Source organism: Colius striatus, chromosome 4 (assembly GCF_028858725.1).
Source record: "Colius striatus isolate bColStr4 chromosome 4, bColStr4.1.hap1, whole genome shotgun sequence".
NCBI lineage: Eukaryota > Metazoa > Chordata > Aves > Coliiformes > Coliidae > Colius > Colius striatus.
Window position 1 is genome coordinate 28,498,248 of NC_084762.1, and position 18,770 is coordinate 28,517,017.

Genomic DNA, 18,770 nt, shown 5'->3' on the forward strand with positions numbered 1-18,770 from the left:
GACACTTGATAGACTGCCACTGAGAAAACTTAATGAGACTGGGAAGTACTTAGAAAATATGATGGATAAACACTTAAGTTCACTGACAGAAAATTAATTTATTCATAATGTCACGTTACACTGAAGTGGCATGTCTCTTGATTAGAGTTACTGTTTTTTCACCTACTTACCTGCAATCTTCCATAGATTGTTATGGGGACACTGATCAGCACGGGTGGTCAAAACAAAATTAAACAGGGCTGTAAATATGGAAAACTGTTTATAACTTCAGCAGGTTCTAGTGATTTTGAATCCATGCAGCATGAAATGGGCAAAGTTACCAGTATCACTACTGTCAAATGATGGAACTGAATTCAAGTCCTGCTGAGGGTCCCAGGTGATGTTTGAAAGTAATTAGGGACATATCTCCCTTTTCACATCCTTGGAGCAAGTGCAAAAAAAGGCTCTCCCGTATTCAAGTGAATGATAAATCATCACAGCTTCTTCTACTGTCCCTCCTCCCCTTTTTTATTTTCATGTTAATTATTTTTTTCTGTTTTCTACTAGACATATTAGACATGCCAAAATATCTACCTAACTGTCTTTGCCTGTGGTCCACTAAGTCATTTATTGCTTTCCACCCTCTCCTTCTTTTTTTAAGGACTTCCGACCCTGCACGTCCATCCAATGATGTCCTGAATGTCATTACAGTGATTTTCAGTTTCAGTTCCTCTCTGCTCTCACTCACCTGTGCGTACAGACTTTACTCTCACAGATCACAGTCTCTTTTCCAGTATTTTCTTCTAGTGATACAGATATTGGGTCCATGCCTAGATAAGCAGAGAGTAAACCATATTTAAATAAAACATTTATGCAGAATCATAAAATCATGAGAAAAGTTTTTATTTTTCCACCTGTTCACAATCACAGCAGCCTGCCAAACAGCATATGCCAAAACCCTTCTTTTTCCTAGAATTATATTTTCTGCCTGCAGGTGGCTCCAAATGACAATGCAAAGGGCAAAGGCTGCAGGTGACCTTGGTACCCAAACCACATTATGGAGTATACAATTTCAGCTCTAAGTAACTTCATTCTCTGTGTATCTTAGGCAACGAAACTGGCACAGAATTACTGCCTAAGTCATGGTTTCGCTTGAAAGGATGAGTTTATCATTGTTATGGCCTCTCTAGCAAATCAGTAGAGGAGGTTAATAACTGTCATGTTGGGTTTTTTTGGTGGGATTGGGTGATCTGAAACATGAAAGATGGAGAAGAGGAAGAGAAAAAAATTAAGAACAAGCTGTTCAAGGAAATAAATATAATATTTCATAGAAAAAATAATAATTAAGAGATAAAATTGTATGGAAACCACTAATGAGAGTATTATTTCCATCTAACCATCTGTAAGTTTAAACCAGATGAAGAATGATCTATGTTAAGAACTTCTTCCATAGTCGTCTTATATTGAACAGGATGAGCCTGAGAGATGGAAAGGCTACTGTGGTTTACTTGAAGCAAAAAACATACTATTTTGCTTTCTCTTAATTGAAAGTGATAATCTTAAATGATGAACAAAGGATTTTACTGTGTGGCTGTAATGAATCCAATTCTTTTCCATTATACTGCAACATATATCAACAAAGACTCAGATCTCCCATAAACCAGCTTTATAACAGCACACTTTTCTTTCACTCACTACTTCTTACTTATATTACTGTAGTACAAATAAGTTTCAAACTCGGGCAGGTCTGTCATATGGTGAAATCAAGTTGGCTTATTCTCTTCTGAAGAGTAATGAAATGTAGTTCAGATTCATTCTATCCCAACCATCAGCTCTATTCCATATGTATTTTCCAAAACAGAATGTCATCTACTCTTTTTTTAGTGTAATGATGTTAGTATACTTCAGAAATGAAGACTGAAGGGGAAAAGCTAGGTTCACTTAGGAAAATAGAACACATAATAAATGCACTGAACTCACTTGCAACAACCTGAAAAAGAAGCCAACATTATAATCTTACAGACTAGAACTAATGTTTTTGTACTTTGAGACAATTAAACATTAGCATCGATCCTGCTGGAAGAAGGATTTTTTTCCTGGATGCATTCTTAGCTGTTATATCTTTCAAAATCACTTTCTAAGCAAGGCATTCTCACAAAATTTCTTAAAATAGAGTCTCATGGTATTAAAAAGCCCTGCTTTTATACAACACCAAGTGTATTGCATTTTTATTGAACAGTACACATTTTACAGTGTTGTTTAGGTCAGTTAAACATTGTTAATTACAATTTTATTCTATCTTAAGGCAAAAAAATTAAGCAGAATATTGCCAGTTACTAAAATGTAAAAGCTGTCATTCTCCATGGTCATTTGCTTGATAATAAAATTCACAGATGTGCTCACAGTATTAATATAAAAAAAAAATTGTCTTTATAGTTCCTATTTTGAGTCAATGAGAAAAATTAGAGGTCTGTTATTTCAATAGACCGAAATATAAACTATTCAAGTATATTATTTCATCAGTGTATGCACTTAATTCCCATTATTTTTATTGGCAGTTAACACATGACTATTTGAAGACACAATAAACTCCATAAAGTGTAATTAGTTGCTCAGTTTTGATAGCATCTTTCTACTCTGATATTTTAAAGGGCCTTGACAATGCTTAAAATTTCTCCCTCTGTGCAGTGGCATACTAGTGCCTAGCTTGCTAGTGTAATGCTGCTTGTTACCTTAAATGGAAAGAGAGAAATTAGTCTTCTACAAAACATATTCCCAGTCAAATTCTGTTTGATTGACTCTTGTGTAGGTCAGCAACAAACTCAGTGTAATCTGTGCCCCCGTGTATTTGATGGAGCAGGACAATGAGACTTCCCTTCATCCCCATTCAAGGAACATAGCTTCTAGAAAGGAAGGCACTTGCTCCTGCTGATCTTTAAGTTGCTGGAAGCCTCACCATTAACTACTTCAGTTAAGATACATGAAGGTTTTTTCACCATGAGAGCCTGTTTAGTTACACTGATTTTCTCAAAGTGGGTCTTGTGACAGTGAGAGTTTGTTACGCTGCTCACATCAAAAAGAATAGGAAATGCTTGTTAAAACCCACATAGCCTAAGAAAATAATCCTAGCAAAATTAATAAATGCAGTTTCTCAAAGTAAAAATCTCACTCCCTCTACCGAAGTAAAGTTATCAAGCACAAGCCCCTTCTCTACTTCCGTTCTCATCTACCCGTTTCCTCAGGGATGAGTGGAATACCTGGAGATCCCCAGCTGCCACACAAGCCAGCTAATTTTGTAGGCATGACAGGGAATCCTGAACCATCAGGCTGTTTTGGCCTTGCCTAGAGCCCCAGACTGACGGTGGCAGCAGGACTGCACAGCTGGGTCTGTCACACACTGGGTCTGCCCATCCAAAGCTGGGTGTTAGATGAGCTACTGGGACACACTCTACATGAGGGTTAAAGAAGAAAACTGAAGTGGTGCCTCAGCACACAGAGGATTCAGCAAAAGGTATTAAAGTAGTTACTGTTGTACTAAATCATGCTGACAATTTTATTTTTGGGCGGAGAAGATGAAGAATATTAAACTATATTAAAAAAATAGCCATAAACAAATTTTCCACTAAAGAGAAGTGCTAGAGGGAAAATATGTGCCTGGAGAGTGAAAAAGAATAGACTCGTGTTTTAAAAGTGGCACAGATAGTCTTCACCATAATCTGGTAGTATAACAGCAAAATCTTCTTTACAAATGCCCCATACTTCAGCTACATGGCATCGGCTTTAGGCACTTACCAGAGGCACCTAATCCAGCAGCACAGTTGCCTTAGGCTCTCTCTATGGGCAAGAGACACCTCCAGACAGCAAAGCACACTCTGAATGGAGATCATCGCCACAGCCTGCTCTCACAGTGAGAAAAGCGCAGATGATAGCAGAGGAACTAGTAGAGAAAGCAGAGTGGTTACAGCCTCCTTGCAGAGGAGCAGAAGGAAGGCAGCCAGCTTGACTATAGTTGTCCACCAGTCAGCTGGAAGCTGCTGGGTTTTCACACTCAGTAAAGCAAGAGGTGCAGTAAAGGTGCAGCTCAAAGGTTTTGTCTTCTTTTTTTCACCTCTGTCTCCTCCCTCCCTCCCTGGTCACCACCAGAAATGTTCCCCTCACATCAAAACCAGGAAATGAACAGGAAGTGTGAGGGCAGGAGGAGAAGAGGGGGAGTTGGAGAAAACAAAGCTCCTCTTGGAAAGATGCATGCCACTGTAGCTGAGGAAAGACAGTTTTGGAAGGAGGCATGCAGTGGGAGAAAGAAACTTGCAAAGCAACAAAACTGGAAGAGAGCTGAAGGTTGCTGTAGTTAGCAGGCTAAGCTCTACAAATCTGAAATGCCATTAGCCACAGACATAGGCCAGTGAGGGTTCTAAGCTGTACAACAGCCAGCCTGGCTCATCAGAGGGCTACTGCTCCCCACGGCACTGATTGCCGATCCAGTTACACACATAACATTTAGCTTCAGGTCCTACATTTGCAACAAATCAGTGACAGGCTAGAGAGAGCAGTGACATAAACAACAGTGATTTCAAGATTTTCAAGCACAGAATCAACTTTTTAAGTTAAATTTGTCTGCCATTAAATTATTTAAGAAGTGTAACAATGACCAATGTATGTGAAGGGATAAAAGAAAAATTAATAAAATAATACGAACAAACAAATTATGCATTGAGACTGCAGGTAAGAGGAAAGAAAACAGACAAAAATATTGAAACAACTTTCTACACATTTATCTGTTCAGTCTTACCCCATCATTTTATATGGGTTCCAATCAACGTTGTATCTTATGAGCAGTAACCTCTGGAATAGTCTCACCAAGTAAAAAAAATAAAATCACAGCTTGCAAGTACACTATAAGAGTGAAAAATAGCAGGGCTATTATAAAAAAAGGGCCCAGAACACCTTATGGGTTGAGATTATTGTTATCTAGAGTCATTATACAAGAATAAAATGACTCTACTGTTGCATATTGTCTGTAACAAAGCAGGCTACAAATAAATGCCAACCTTGTTTCTGTTAGAGCACACTGGAGACCAATCACTTTGGGGCAGAAAAGTGATCCATGGACTTGGTCAATTAATTCTAGATAGTTCTCACTTTCATAGGAAGGAAGGTGACTGACAGTGAAAACTCCAAAAATGACACAAAGGAAAATGTAGGATTTAAAAATGAATTTCATCCTTGCACTAACTATGCCGAGATATTGTAAATCTTAGTGAGAAGTAGGTCCCTGGAGTGTCATTTTTGCCTGAGAAAACTTCGTCCTGGCTCTCTGAAGTATGTCAGTGCAGGTATTAATGACAAGTAAACCTACCGATGGATATGCACTTGCTGGAACAATCTGGTACTAGCAAGGAAAAAAAACCCTAAGAACATACTCAGAATAGCAGAATAAACCATTCAAAAGGCCCAACACAGACAAACAGCTGAAAATGTGAAGGCCAACTAGAGAAGGTTTGGACAAGACTTCATATTGTGTCTGCAAGCAACAGGTCCTAGCAGAAAGCAAAAGAGATGCAAAGGAACTACATTTATTGAAATGATGAATCCTGGAGCACTTGCTAATATAAAGATTTTAAGAGAAGGCTGTCTATGCAACCATACTACAAAAATGTGAGGTGCAAGGTGCTCCACATAGAATTGACATGAATTAACAACATTTTTTCAAAGAAAGATTACAAAGGCAAGTGTGGAAAATAGTAACATTTGTGCCAATGAGCCAATTTGGAATCCCTAAGAAGAGACTAGATTGTGTTTGGGATGTGCAACACACACACAGAATCACACAAGACTAGTGGAAGTATCCAAGTATACATTTGACAAATCTATTCCAGACAAAAGAAATTAGCTGGTCAGACAATGAAATTCTCTGTTTTCAGACAGGTGGAGAGGATAACACAGACTCACTTATATGGATCCCTAACAAAGGGTGAAAAATTGGAATATAGGTTACCTTGTCTTGCTCTAGCTGCTGAAAATGTGGTCACATGTACTGTTAATGGGTAAGACATACAGGCTGAGTAAATGTTAGATCCCAGGGATATGATCAACACCAGTCAGACACATACAAACTTGGCATTAATAATGACTATTGAGGAAGAATACAAACCTGTTGCAGCATTCAGTGCTACAATACTATTAGTAAAATAAACAATTTGCACCTTGAAGTAGCAAAGGGCTTTCTGTAATACTTTCTGTAAGGTTTTTTTTGTCCTTTATTTTCCCCTCAGTGAAGAATAAGAAGGGTTTTAATGAATCCAGAGAAGCCCAAACATTACATAATATTTGCCTGCTAATGCAAGTATATAACTGAGCTAAATGATGTCCAGTCCTTATTTTAATTAATACTAATTTGCACTGAAGACTATATCCCTCTAAGTTCCATATCTGGAAGGAGGAGGAGAGCCATGGAATGGGAAGGACTGAGGCCAGGGTGTTAGATGTTAGATTCCTACTTTTTTTACCTTTGCAGTGGTAACATTCCCTTCAGACTGGTGGACTTCATGGTGTGGAGAGGTAGACCAGTCAGTAAATTTCTACGCTTGTCAATTCATTACTCCTTCCTGAAGCATCTAATTTATGATTGCACACAGGGAGTCACTGTCTACTCCCTGTCTGTCCCAAGAAGAAGCTAGGAAATTACCCAGGGCTGTATATATTACAGTCTAAGATTTCTTTGACCATAGCAGGTAGCAGAATTTGTCCCTGATGTCCGTGAGCATCTACAGCGTTCAGTAGTTTGGTGGGTGCATGCAGGTGTCTCTGTCAAGAAGTTTGACACAAATAATGAAGGGAAAGATACTGGTTACCAACCTTCTGCCTGGATGATCATAACCTTTTTCGTCAGATCAACTGAGGGATTTACAAGACACAACCGTGGCTCCTGCTTCTGGGTCATGCAGACTCCATTCTGGTTTACAACCATCCAGTTACGGTCATACAGCAAACCCTGGTTTCCCACTGGCCATTCTGCAACCTGAAAAAGCATCAGGAGAGGACAGGAAAGTTTAGAAAAAGCTAGCTCTATTAATAGGTTTGTGCTGAAAACAAATGAGAGGGAAAAGAAATAATATACAACCAATGTCAGCCTTTAATAAGGGAAACCTTAACTGCAAATCAAGGATAAAGACATCACTGTACAAAGCTGACAAAACAAAGTGGAGTTACAATTTGTTACATATTATCATACATGTTGATTAAACGAAGAATAAACAGCCCCCCGAAACACTCTGCAAACTGTTTTCAGTTTCATACTCATCCATTTTCAGGGTAATTTACCCCAACAATTTTCTTTTCGTTTACAAAGCATGGTCATTTCATAGAATCATAGAATTGTTTCAGCTGGAAGAGACCTTTAAGATGATCGAGTCCAGCCTTTGTCTCAGCCCTACCAATCACTAGATCATTTCCCTAAGTGCAACATCCAACTGTCTCTTAAACATCTCTAGGGATGGTGACTCTACCACCTCCCTGGGCAGCCCGTTCCAATGCCTAACAACCCTTTCAGTAAAGAATTTCCTCCTCATATCCAGCCTGAACTTCCGCTGGTGCAACTTGAGGCTGTTTCCTCTTTTTTTATTGCTCGTTACCAGGGAGAACAGACCGATACCCACCTTGCTACAGCCCCCTTTCAGGTAGCTGTAGACAGCGATAAGGTCCCCTCTGAGCCTTGTTTTTTGCAGACTAAACAGCCCCAGATCCCTCAGCTGTTCCTCATATGACACATACTCCAAATCCTTTACTAGCTTGGTAGCCCACCTCTGAATTCTCTCCAGTACCTCAATGTCCTTCTTGCAGAGGGGAGCCAAAAACTGGACACAATATTCAAGGTATGGCCTCACTAAAACCGAGTACACTCTGCTCCTGCTGACAATAGTGTTCCTGATACAGGCCAGGATGCCATCGGCTTTCTTGGCTACCTGAGCATACTGCTGGCTCATGTTCAGCTGTTGTCAAACAACACTCTCAGGTCTCTCTCTGCCTGGCAGCTTTCCAGACACTCCTCTCCAAGCCTGTAGCACAGTTGGGGATTGTTGTGACCATAGTGCAGGACCTGGCACTTGGCCTTATTGAAACTCATGGCATTGGCCTTGGCCCAGTCATCCAGCCTCTCTAGATCTCTCTGTAAAGCTTCCCTATCCTCAAGCAGATCGACACTTCCACCCAGCTTGGTGTCATCTGCAAACTTAGTAAGGATGCACTCTATCCCCTCATCCAGATCATTAATAAAGATGTTAAACAGGAATGGCCACAGTACTGAGCCCTGGGGGACACCTCTCGTGACCAGCCGCCAACTGGATTTAACTCCATTGATAACTACTCTTTAGACATCTAACCAGTTTTTCACCCAGGAAAGTGTATGCCCATCCAAGCCAAGAACAGCCAATTTCTTTAAAAGAATGCTGGGGGAAACAGTGTCAAATGCTTTACTAAAGTCAAGGTAGACAACATCCACAGCCTTTCCTTCATCCAACAAGTAGGTCATCCTGTCATAGAAGAAGATCAGATTTGTTAAAAAGGACTTGCCCTTCATAAACCCATGCTGACTGGGCCTGATCACTTGATCAGCACTGTATGTGCTGCATAATACAATTTAGGATGATCTGCTCCACCAGTTTCCCGGGCACTCAAGTCAAACTGACAGGCCTGTAATTTCCCAGATCATCCTTCCTTCCCTCCTTGTATATGGGTGTTATACTGGCTGATTTACAATCAGATGGGACCTCCCCAGTCAGCTAGGATTGCTGACAAATGATGGACAGTGGCTTGGTGAGCACCCCTGCCAGTTCCCTCAGCACTCTAGGATGTACCCCGTCTGACTGTGTACATCAGTGTGGAGCAGCAGGTCACTCACCTCCTGAATTGTAAGGAGGACATTTTGCTCCTCTCCCCTGTCTATTGGCTTGAGGGGCTGACTTTCCCCAGTGGAAATGCTGCTATTACTGAAGACTGAGGCAAAGAAGGCATTAAGCACCTCAGCCTTATCCTCGTCTTTTATTACCAAATTTCCTTCTGGAAATTTCATGGGAGTTGTGTGGATTAAGACAAAACCAAACAAACAAAAAGCAAGAAAGATGCGAAACTCAACATTCTGAACAAAAAAGAAATCCATATTTTTCATAAAATTGCAACATTTTATCAATGAATTCACTTGAGAAAAACTCCACCACTGAAGCTTCCAGTTTAGATAGGAGCATAATAGTTTCTCCAGATCCCTTTACAACAAAACACATGGTATTCTTTGCTATCTGTTCTTCCATTACTTCTATTACACTCCTTACATTCAATAGCCTATACAAGCATATTGTCCTTGTACTCATGTACATTTTTTTCTGGTGAAAAGAACATCTGTTAGTGAAGCTACACAGATGGTAATCTTGAAGTCCAAAAAAGAGAGCAATTTTGGTAATGCCTTTGGGTGATATTAATAACTGCTTTCTCCTTCAGAATGTTAAAATATTAATATCATTCTTTTAACATAAAGCTGGGCATTTAAATATATTGCTTCAACTCACGTATGCTTTCTAGTCACAGTTGAGTATGGAGAAAAGTTAACTACAGCTGACATTTGTTTAATTCTTGTAGAGAAACTTAGCACAGCTCACAAGAATTAACTGGCAAAAGACTAGCAAAAAGTAGTGAGAAAAACATACATCAGGCACAGTCTGATGCTTGGAAGAAGAGTATGTTTGGGAGTACTGATTAGATTAATTAAAAGTCACATGTTTTGTTTAGCACATGCTCTACCCAAAACAGCCCAGAATCAGAATATCTTATTCTTACAAGCTTTTCCAGGTTTTATAGGAGCTTGCAGTAGTAGTTTGACACTGCTGGCCTGACTAGTGAAACTGAGGGCAGGCACTCTGAAACTGAAAACTTAAAAGCATTAAAGCTGTAATGTATATAATTTGGCCACAGTGCTATGAACTGTATTGAATACAGATAATGCCTGAAAAAAAAATTAAACATAAGAAACGTATTTTATCAACCTACTTGATTTACAATACTCTTTGGTTGTTTTATAAGTGAGTGCGGGTGAAAACTTCAGTCAACAATGGAAATTCTTGGTCTGACAGCATCATCTGAAACTACATTGTCCAAGTGCTCCAAACTGCCAACATCTAAATGAAGAGAACCTTTGCCCTGTCTTTTTAGGAGAGGAATCATAGCCCAAAGACTGCAATATCAGCTGAAAAACAGACTTTTGTCCTTGCTGGAAATGATTCTTTAGACAGGCCAGTATTTCTTTTTGGTTTTTTTTTCCTCTATAATTAAATTACAAAATGCATTTGAGCAGCTGGCAATCATCTGAGAGCTGCAAGAATTTCCTGGTAACAAATCTCCCTTCCGAAACAGATCACTAATCAGTAATACATCCTCCCATTGATCCAACAGATCTTTACAGGATTTGCAAGACATAATGAGCAGAATAAACTAAATGAGCAGAAAACCAGAAAAAGAGCATGAAGACGATCATTCCTGGCTCCCTGTTGTAACATTCAGTTGTTTTGGTTCCACTTCAGGACAGCAATCTTAATCAGGAAATAGCTTAAGTGTTTGCTTATTCTTCACTGAAGGTAAGAGTTTTTACAAGCAAAACAAAACAACTCCTCTTTAATCAGAGTTTCAGCTAATTCTTACGTACTGATAGGCATTGCAGGGAAAGCTCAGCTGACTAGGTAGCAGGTACCTGGAAATAATCAATGACATCATATAATACCCCTGGTATTTTTTAATTTGCCATATTTTTATGTTTGTCATTATTTATAATATATATTTATAATGGCAAAGAACTCTCGTGTTCCATTGTGAAGTATAGCACATGACTACAGATCCTTAGGTCATATTTCCTCTTCCTCTGGGTATTTGCCACTGTAACACATGGGCCAGAGCAGTGAGTCCCTGTCTTCCCATGGATGTCCCCCATACTCTGTCATGTGCCCTACTTCCTCTCCACTTTACAACTTACTGCATTGCATATGTTGCTAAGATCCCAGTAAAGAAAGTTGCATCAACAAATTAACTGTGTACCCTGGCTTGGACAGAGTCATAGATGATCGTGAAACGGAGTTGGTTTGTTGCTAATGCTGATACTGGAGATGAGCACAGAATAACATATAGATTTCTATTCTTAGTACTTAGGCATGTGTCCTGTGCAGACTATCTCCTGACTTTAGCAGAAGCTGAAGGAATTGTTAAATGATTGCAAGCAACTATATTAGAGTAATTCAAGAAAAGTGTTTCATTTTGGCTCTCTTGGATCACATTTGAGATGTAGCAGAATGACATAGGCTGCAAAGATGATCCACATTCCAGTGGACCAGTAGCAGAAGGTCACTCAAGGCACTCAAATGTCACCAAATACCTATATTCAGGCAACCAATACAGTGAAGCAAAACAACAAATGAAGCTTACTGTGAAGTAACATAAAACAGGTTACCACTCATTATAGTAAGCAATACTGTATTAGCTTCTAACCAAATCTGTCTGGCCATCTCTGACTGAGATAAATTACAAGGGGAAGGACAGAAAGAAATCAAGGACACCATGATTTTACTGACAGATGCAAGCATACAACTTCATTCCCAGCATGACACTCCCAGCTAATAAGGTTTTCTCTACCTGTCATATGCAAGATCACTGCATAGTACAATCAGTACATGGTATTGTCCTACCTACTTTAGTCCATTGTTCTTCTTGTAATTTAAAAATATTCATTGCAAAAACATGCTTTTGTTTTGTTTTCCAAATTTTCTTTAAAAGATTTCGGGTTGCATATTTTCATAGCTCACAGTAATCTCATTGAGAAGACTAATACAATTTTCAAATACACTAAATGAATCACTGAATAGGTTTTAAATTATGCAAGTATAAAAATGTTAATGGCCTTACATATCATGTGTTCACTGGTCACTAGGAATTTGCATTGTATTTTAAATTAAAAGCTAATTGGTCTTCTGTGTTGAGATGCAATTTTTATTCTCTGAAATCTATTGCACGAATAATAAAGTTATTAATGTTTAAAGTCCTAACCTTTTTCACTGGGCACACTGCATTATGTAATTATGTAAAATTCATCGACATGAGAGATGTTCCTGTTTAAAAATGTATGTTTAAAACACATTTTTATGCTGGAAAAGGAGAAAAAAGTGATCTGGGATAGAGGTTACTCCTCTGCTTCTTCTCATTTAATAAAATAATGGTAAGGCAAAGAAAGCACATTTAAGAACTTGAGTTAGAATATTACGCATTGTGTGTACAGACTCCATAGAACAACACTGAATGGAAACTGCACTTTATAAAATGCACATAGTCATGCTCCAGGAACTAACCAACCTGCAATAAGCTGATGATCTTCCTGCCAAGCTTCATTCTCCCAGCTGCCACAGCACTCTGCACTCTTGCTCTCTATGGAGGTCAAGCACCTCCCATACTAAAATACTTAGAATAAAGCAGAGAAATCAGAGTTCAGGAGATGAGGAGATTATGTGATTCTAAAGAAGAGATAAAACAGCTGTGAGTTTGTACTTATATTCTCATCAAATTTGTCTTCCCAACAATAATGAAGTCATCTATCCTGCAGCCAGTAAGTCAGCAGGCAGACTTCACTGGCAGATGGGCTGGGTCCTGTACACACAGTTAGCCGGAATTTTCCACTGCACATATTATTTTCAGCAAATGCAAGTCAAAATGTACTTACAATAAAGCCTATTTACTACAAATGCTAAAGGTCTGACCTACTGTAACAGCTGGAGGCCTGCACTTGAACTTACAAACTGATGAGATTCTGATATCAAGTATCCAAATAGAAAATGAGTGAATTAATTGCTGCCCAATATCTTAACCTTTCCACATCAACTCGCTTAGAGCTACTTTATAACTGATAAAAAAGCAGATCAAATTTCCAATTGGGAAAATATTTTTCAACAACTACAAAGCACCTAAAGGTATTTCAGATCTAAAATATAAACTGACTTTCATAGAATCATGAAACTGTAACAGTTGGAATAGACTTTTAAGATCATTGAGTCCAACCACTCACCTAACATTGCCAGGTCCAACACTAAACTAAACCATATCTCTCAGTACCTCATCTATGAGTCTTTTGAATATCTCCAGGGATGGTGACTCCATCACCTCCCTGGGCAGCCTCTTCCAATGTTTAATAACCCCCTCGGTGAAAAAGTTGCTCCTCATCTCTAATCTAAACCTCTACTGGGGCAAATTGAGGATATTTCCTCATGTCCTGTTATTCATTACTGGAGGCATCAACCCCCACCTCACTACAACTCCCTTTCAGGTAGCTGTAGAGGTCTCCTCTCAGCCTCCTCTAGGCTAAACACCCCCAGCTCCCTCAGCCATTTCTCATAAGACTTGTTCTCTAGACCCTTCACCAGCTTCTTTGCCCATCTCTGGACACTCTCCAGAACCTCAATGTCCTTCCTGTAATGACAGGCCCAGAACTGAACACAGTATTCAAGGTGCTGCCTCACCAGTGCTGAGTACAGGGGAATAATCACTTCCTTGTTCCCCCTGGTCACTCTATTTCTGACACAAGCCAGGATGCCATTGGCCTTCTTGGCCACCTGGGCACACTGCTGGCTCATAATCAGCTGGCTGTCGATTAACACCCCCAGGTCCTTCTCTTCAGGACATCTTTCCAGCCACTATACCCCAACCCTGTAGCATTCCCTGGGGTTGTTATGGCCCAAGCGCAGGACCTGGCACTTGGCCTTGTTGAACCTCACGCAGTTGGCCTTAGACCATTGCTCCAGCCTGTCCAGGTGCCTCTGAAGAGCCTTCTTGCCCTCGAGCAGATCTATGCAACCACCCAGCTTGATGTCATCAGAAAATTTACTGTGAGTGTACTCGATCCTCTCATCCAGATCATTGATCAACTCTCCTTTCAATTCTTGGCTTCTAACTGAAGACCAAGGAAACTACAAGCTACATGATAGTGCTTCAGAATTTTGAGTTTACTAAAGTAAGGAGATAATGTAATGTTAATTGTGAGGTCTGTATGATAAAGACCACTAAGAGACCTTCAAAGGAATACTTTTCTACGGGATTCAATCTTTACATGACAATGCCTAGAAATTATAGCATAATCAATATTTTAAAAGGCAAAATGATGTTTATTATTTGATTCCATTTAACTGCAGTAAGATTTCTCTAGGTGTTGTATTGAGTCTGCCTAGTAATGTTTTGGTATCGGGGGGCTATACAGGTGGCTTCTGAGACAAGCTGCCAGAAGCTTCCTCCATGTCTGATGGAGCCAATGCCAGACAGCTGCAAGACTGAGTTGAGTGTGTTTTGCCTGTGTTGATAATTGCTGAGTCATCTCCCTGTCCTTATGTGCTCTCCCTGTGAGCATTCCATTATATTTTCTCCCCCCTGTTCAGCTGAGGAGGGGGAGTGATAGAGCAGCTCTGGTGGGCACCTGGCATCCAGCCAGAGTCAACTCATCACATGTGTCTTGCTTCAAATTCCAATGCCATGTGCGATGGGTTATTTTCCCCTTTCAAAATGATCCAGACTGAAGTTGCAGTAATGACACATACAGATTTGTTGAAGGTGCAGTTAGTGATGATGTGGGTTCTGGCAGCCCTGGCTTTCAATTCTACTTTTAACCATTGAGAAGAGACCAAGCCAGAATGGGAATAACCATTTTTTAAAGTTTTTCAAAAATGTTGGGCTGTAAATTGCCATTTGCATCTCCTCTTACTCAGGGAGATTGACAGGTCTCTCTCAGGCTGGTTATAAATGTACCACAGGTCTAGAAGTGTCACTCAGACCTTTGGAAACAAAAACCTGAAGAATGCCTGGTGGACAAGAAGAAGATTATGAAAGCAAATACATTTTCTGTGTGGATTTGCTTCAACATTTAAAATAATAAAAATAAATCTTTTGGCTTCATCTTGTGGGTCACTTTTCATTGTATCTATTAGGTCAGCTTCTACTGTTCTGTAACATGTACTCACATATCTTCTATGAAGTAAGTGGAAATGAAAAAAAATGTTCATTGAGAAGAGGAGGAGAAGAATTAAATTCTATAGATGTCAAACTTTCAGTTCCTTCCAATACCATATACTAAAAACAGTATATATTTAATTGTATATTACTCTTTGGCATTACAGGCTACAACAGCACTTAGATTACTGGATTCTATCTTGTATTGCTCCTGTAGTCAACTGAAAGTGACAGAAATACCCAGGAACACATAATTTTTCCTGATGCAAATACCTGTTTTATGATAAGATGAATTAGCAGGTATCCACCTCTCACTGCTTTTAGAATACTATTATCTTGGAGGGGTAAGTTGAGGTAAGATAAATCCTGCTTTCACACCAGGCCCATTAACTCATGCCTGGCACAAAAAGTATGCATGACGAAGAAGGATTTTCCATCTCCATATAAAATTGCAGTTCTGTCTGCCAGGGAGCGCCAGGTTTGTATGAATTTATCACCTAGAGTTGTTCCCCCTCACAGAGCTTGAAGAGAAGAAACCTGGCTCAGCTGATCGGGAAACATAAGCTGTCTTTCATGCTGAGGTATGTCTTACCTGCTCCGGGGCACAAGCACTTCAAAGCCTTCCTAGCACTGAATGTTGTGCTATGTATCTCACAACACCAGCCTGCACGTTAAAAATAGAATTTAACCCCACAAGGGCCCTTATGCTGCTACAACATATTTTGGCAGCTTCTGTGGTGGGCATCTGTAATACAGCTATAATAACTACATCACTTAAATAAAGGTTAAAACATTTTCACATTAAATATCACATAAAATATAGATTTTCCAAACAGTTTGATTCAGTGTGAGGTTAATAAGGTGTGGAAATTGTTTGTTCAGATCTCATTTAATGCTTAAAATTGTGCCTCTGAATTAACGACATCGTAAGCCAAACCAAATTTAAAAACACAGACGTTCTGTTGATCATATAATGGTCTTTGCTTTAATTCCCCAGCCTCTTTTTGCATTAATAGAAAGAAACTAAAAATCATTATCAAGTCAATTGAGAAGTCATATTTTAAATGCAGGTGATTTGTTATTCTATTTGACCCCAATTTCACTCAGATGTGAGACAGTGACCTACACCAGCAAGTTTTCATCGGCAAAGTTACACTGATATTGACACTCATAAATCACTTCCTAGTATGGTATTAAGCAAAGTCACATTTTAGGTCATGTGTGGGCCATACACCTATTTCTTCATGCATTACTTTTTAAAAAAAAGTCACAGCTAAGGTGACGATATTATTAACTTTGTAAAAAAGCAATTAAAATCTTCAAAGAGTGAACTTTCAAATAGTGCAGCAACACTTAAATGTCATATTTCTGTTGCAAATGTATTTTTAATGATAACATTTCTTTGTAATGTAAATCAGCCTCCTCTCAATTGTAACATGTTAATCAAGTTATTTCTCAATTGCTGCCTACCCATCAATGCCTACCAGTCCATCACACGTCATTCTTTAAAAGCATGCTAATTACTTGATTATATGTTAGTTGAATTTTGCAAATCCAACTATTTCTTCAAGACTGCGTATCATGTGCAGATTTGTCTGTTGAGGGGGAGGGGAGAGCAGAAGACACATTTGCATCCCGCAACTTCTTTCTAACTGAAAATCCTTCAAAGGTACTAAGCATGCAGGACTTGGTCCTGGAAATTGGAGAAAAAGAGAAATGGGTACCCACATACTGCTTCCTAATATCTTGAGCTGGCTGACATGGCCAAGACAGGTAAGGAAAAACACAAGGCTGAGATGAACATTTAAGAATGATTCAAAGCTTGTACCTCAAAAGCAGAGCAGGATTTGATAGGGTAGAGGTAAATGTTGGTGACAGTGATGGGCTTGCCACCTCTTCTACATGTTGGTACTGCAATGTCAGAAACAGCTGCCCTTATGCTTTCCACCTCAGTCTCTGTTGGCTGCCAGTTGCCAGTTGTCTTTGTTGCAGATGAATTATTCCTGAGTTCTCTGTCTGAGATGTGTGGTAATGGAGACAATTTATCTGCATTGTTAAAGGAAGGGTGGTCATCTGGGACAGATTCTGTTGTCAGCTCTTTAACAGAGGACTGGAAGGGAATCGCAGTACCCGACTTGGAGAGTCTGGTGGTTATGATGAATTTCAAAAAAGTCTGTGCATCTTCAAAAGAAGACATGTAGCCAAAAGATATCCTGACAGAACCAGTGGGACGTCCATCAACTAGGTCTATATCATCTCCACAGACATGTCCAGCCTAGTTTGAAATAGGAAGAAAACCACAGAGCTATTATATTACAAATATCACTTTATTTCCCTCCAATTTACATAATTATTGACAAGTCTCTTCATTGTAAGATGAAAAACTGTATTCAAAAATACAAAGTTTCATGAATACAAAGAGAAGATGCAGAAAAATATTCACAAGTACTTTACTACTTTTTCAGATTAGGAAGAAGATAATTTTGAGATGCTTCTCCTATTCTACTCTAAGGCAAGAGAGACTTCTGAAAAACTGCTGATTTTTTTGGGACAGTTTTCTTGATATTTGCTGTCAGAACAGTTCCATTTTATGCTATCAGTGGCGTATTCGTGGCTTGTGTTACATAGTTGAATGGACAGCTATGCAATTGAGGAGAGCTCTGGGATATTAGCAAAGCTGAGACTTGAATCTCAAGCTCCAACATCCAAAGTTACTTCCCTCACCACTGGGATATGCAGTTAAACACATTGCCTTCAGGAACTAGCTATCACCCTAACGTGTCTTCCTTTGAAGAACGTAACTCATGAAAAATCTTTGTTGAAAAATGCTTCAGATGCCCTAATAGTGACCTTTGCATCGATACCCCTCAATTTGATAGGTCTTTCATACAGTACTCTCTGGAAAACTCTCACATAGAGCAGAAGTTCTCCTTCAGTAAGTGGGTCAGTGAATGCCACTCACTTCCACTGAGATAAGCTAAAGACTCACTTATGTTCATCCATCTCACCCAAGGACACAATATTTAGTCCTAAGTCAGCACCCTTATTCCTGTAAGTGCAGCAGCTTTGTAAATATTTTTTAATCTATATTTCATTTATTTACGAATTTTGGCTGCATAAAAATGGAAGTTTGAATAGATTATTTACGTGAGGGCTTTTTAACGCAAGAAATGTCACAGTTCAATGAACACAGATGCCATTTATGCAAGGAGAAATTCTTTTTGAAAAAGCCCCTCTATGTCAAAGAATGCAATGTAGTAGTAAATATTTTAATGCAGTGTGCTGCAGTTTTTATCCTTGACAAAAGAGCAGAAGTAACATTTGCAAAATTAGGTTGCATCTGCTAATATACATGTAGCCCTTCTGCCAAGTATTGATTGATTGACTGAAGAGAGATATTCCTGCTGTGCAAATAGGTAAACAAGTTCCTATCTGACATCCTACAAAAACTAACCACACTTCTCTAGGGACACTTGATGACAGAAAGTCCTCCTTTACAGGAATTTTATACATGAAAATCTTCATCAGGGAAGGGAGAATACAGTCAGCACCCTGGGAAAAGGCAAAATCAAAGTATACGTGCAAATAATGTAATAAAAGATGTCTTCCTCTTACATGGTAAGGTCAATAACTCATACAGATCCTTCTTAAAGGACTGAAAAGAATGTCGCAAAATAAAGACTGCTTGACTGCAACACCTCATCACACAACTTTTGGCAGACAAGTATCTATTTGTAAGTTTGTGTTTTATCTGTCCTCATTTAAGTGTTCAGCTTCAT

The 18,770-nt window shown here is 39.2% G+C and overlaps 1 protein-coding gene across 1 annotated transcript in view; it reads right to left on the reverse strand.

Annotated features, from left to right (window-relative positions):
- MOCOS (molybdenum cofactor sulfurase) overlaps window positions 1–18,770 on the reverse strand; it is a 222,387-nt gene that overhangs the window by 21,702 nt on the left and 181,915 nt on the right. The window contains exons 8-10 of the mRNA XM_061995353.1: window positions 16,820–17,266; window positions 6,835–6,997; window positions 728–809 (exon numbers count right to left, since the gene is read on the reverse strand). Of these exons, the coding sequence (XP_061851337.1) occupies window positions 728–809; window positions 6,835–6,997; window positions 16,820–17,266 (692 nt within the window). The remainder of the gene's footprint in view (window positions 1–727; window positions 810–6,834; window positions 6,998–16,819; window positions 17,267–18,770) is intronic.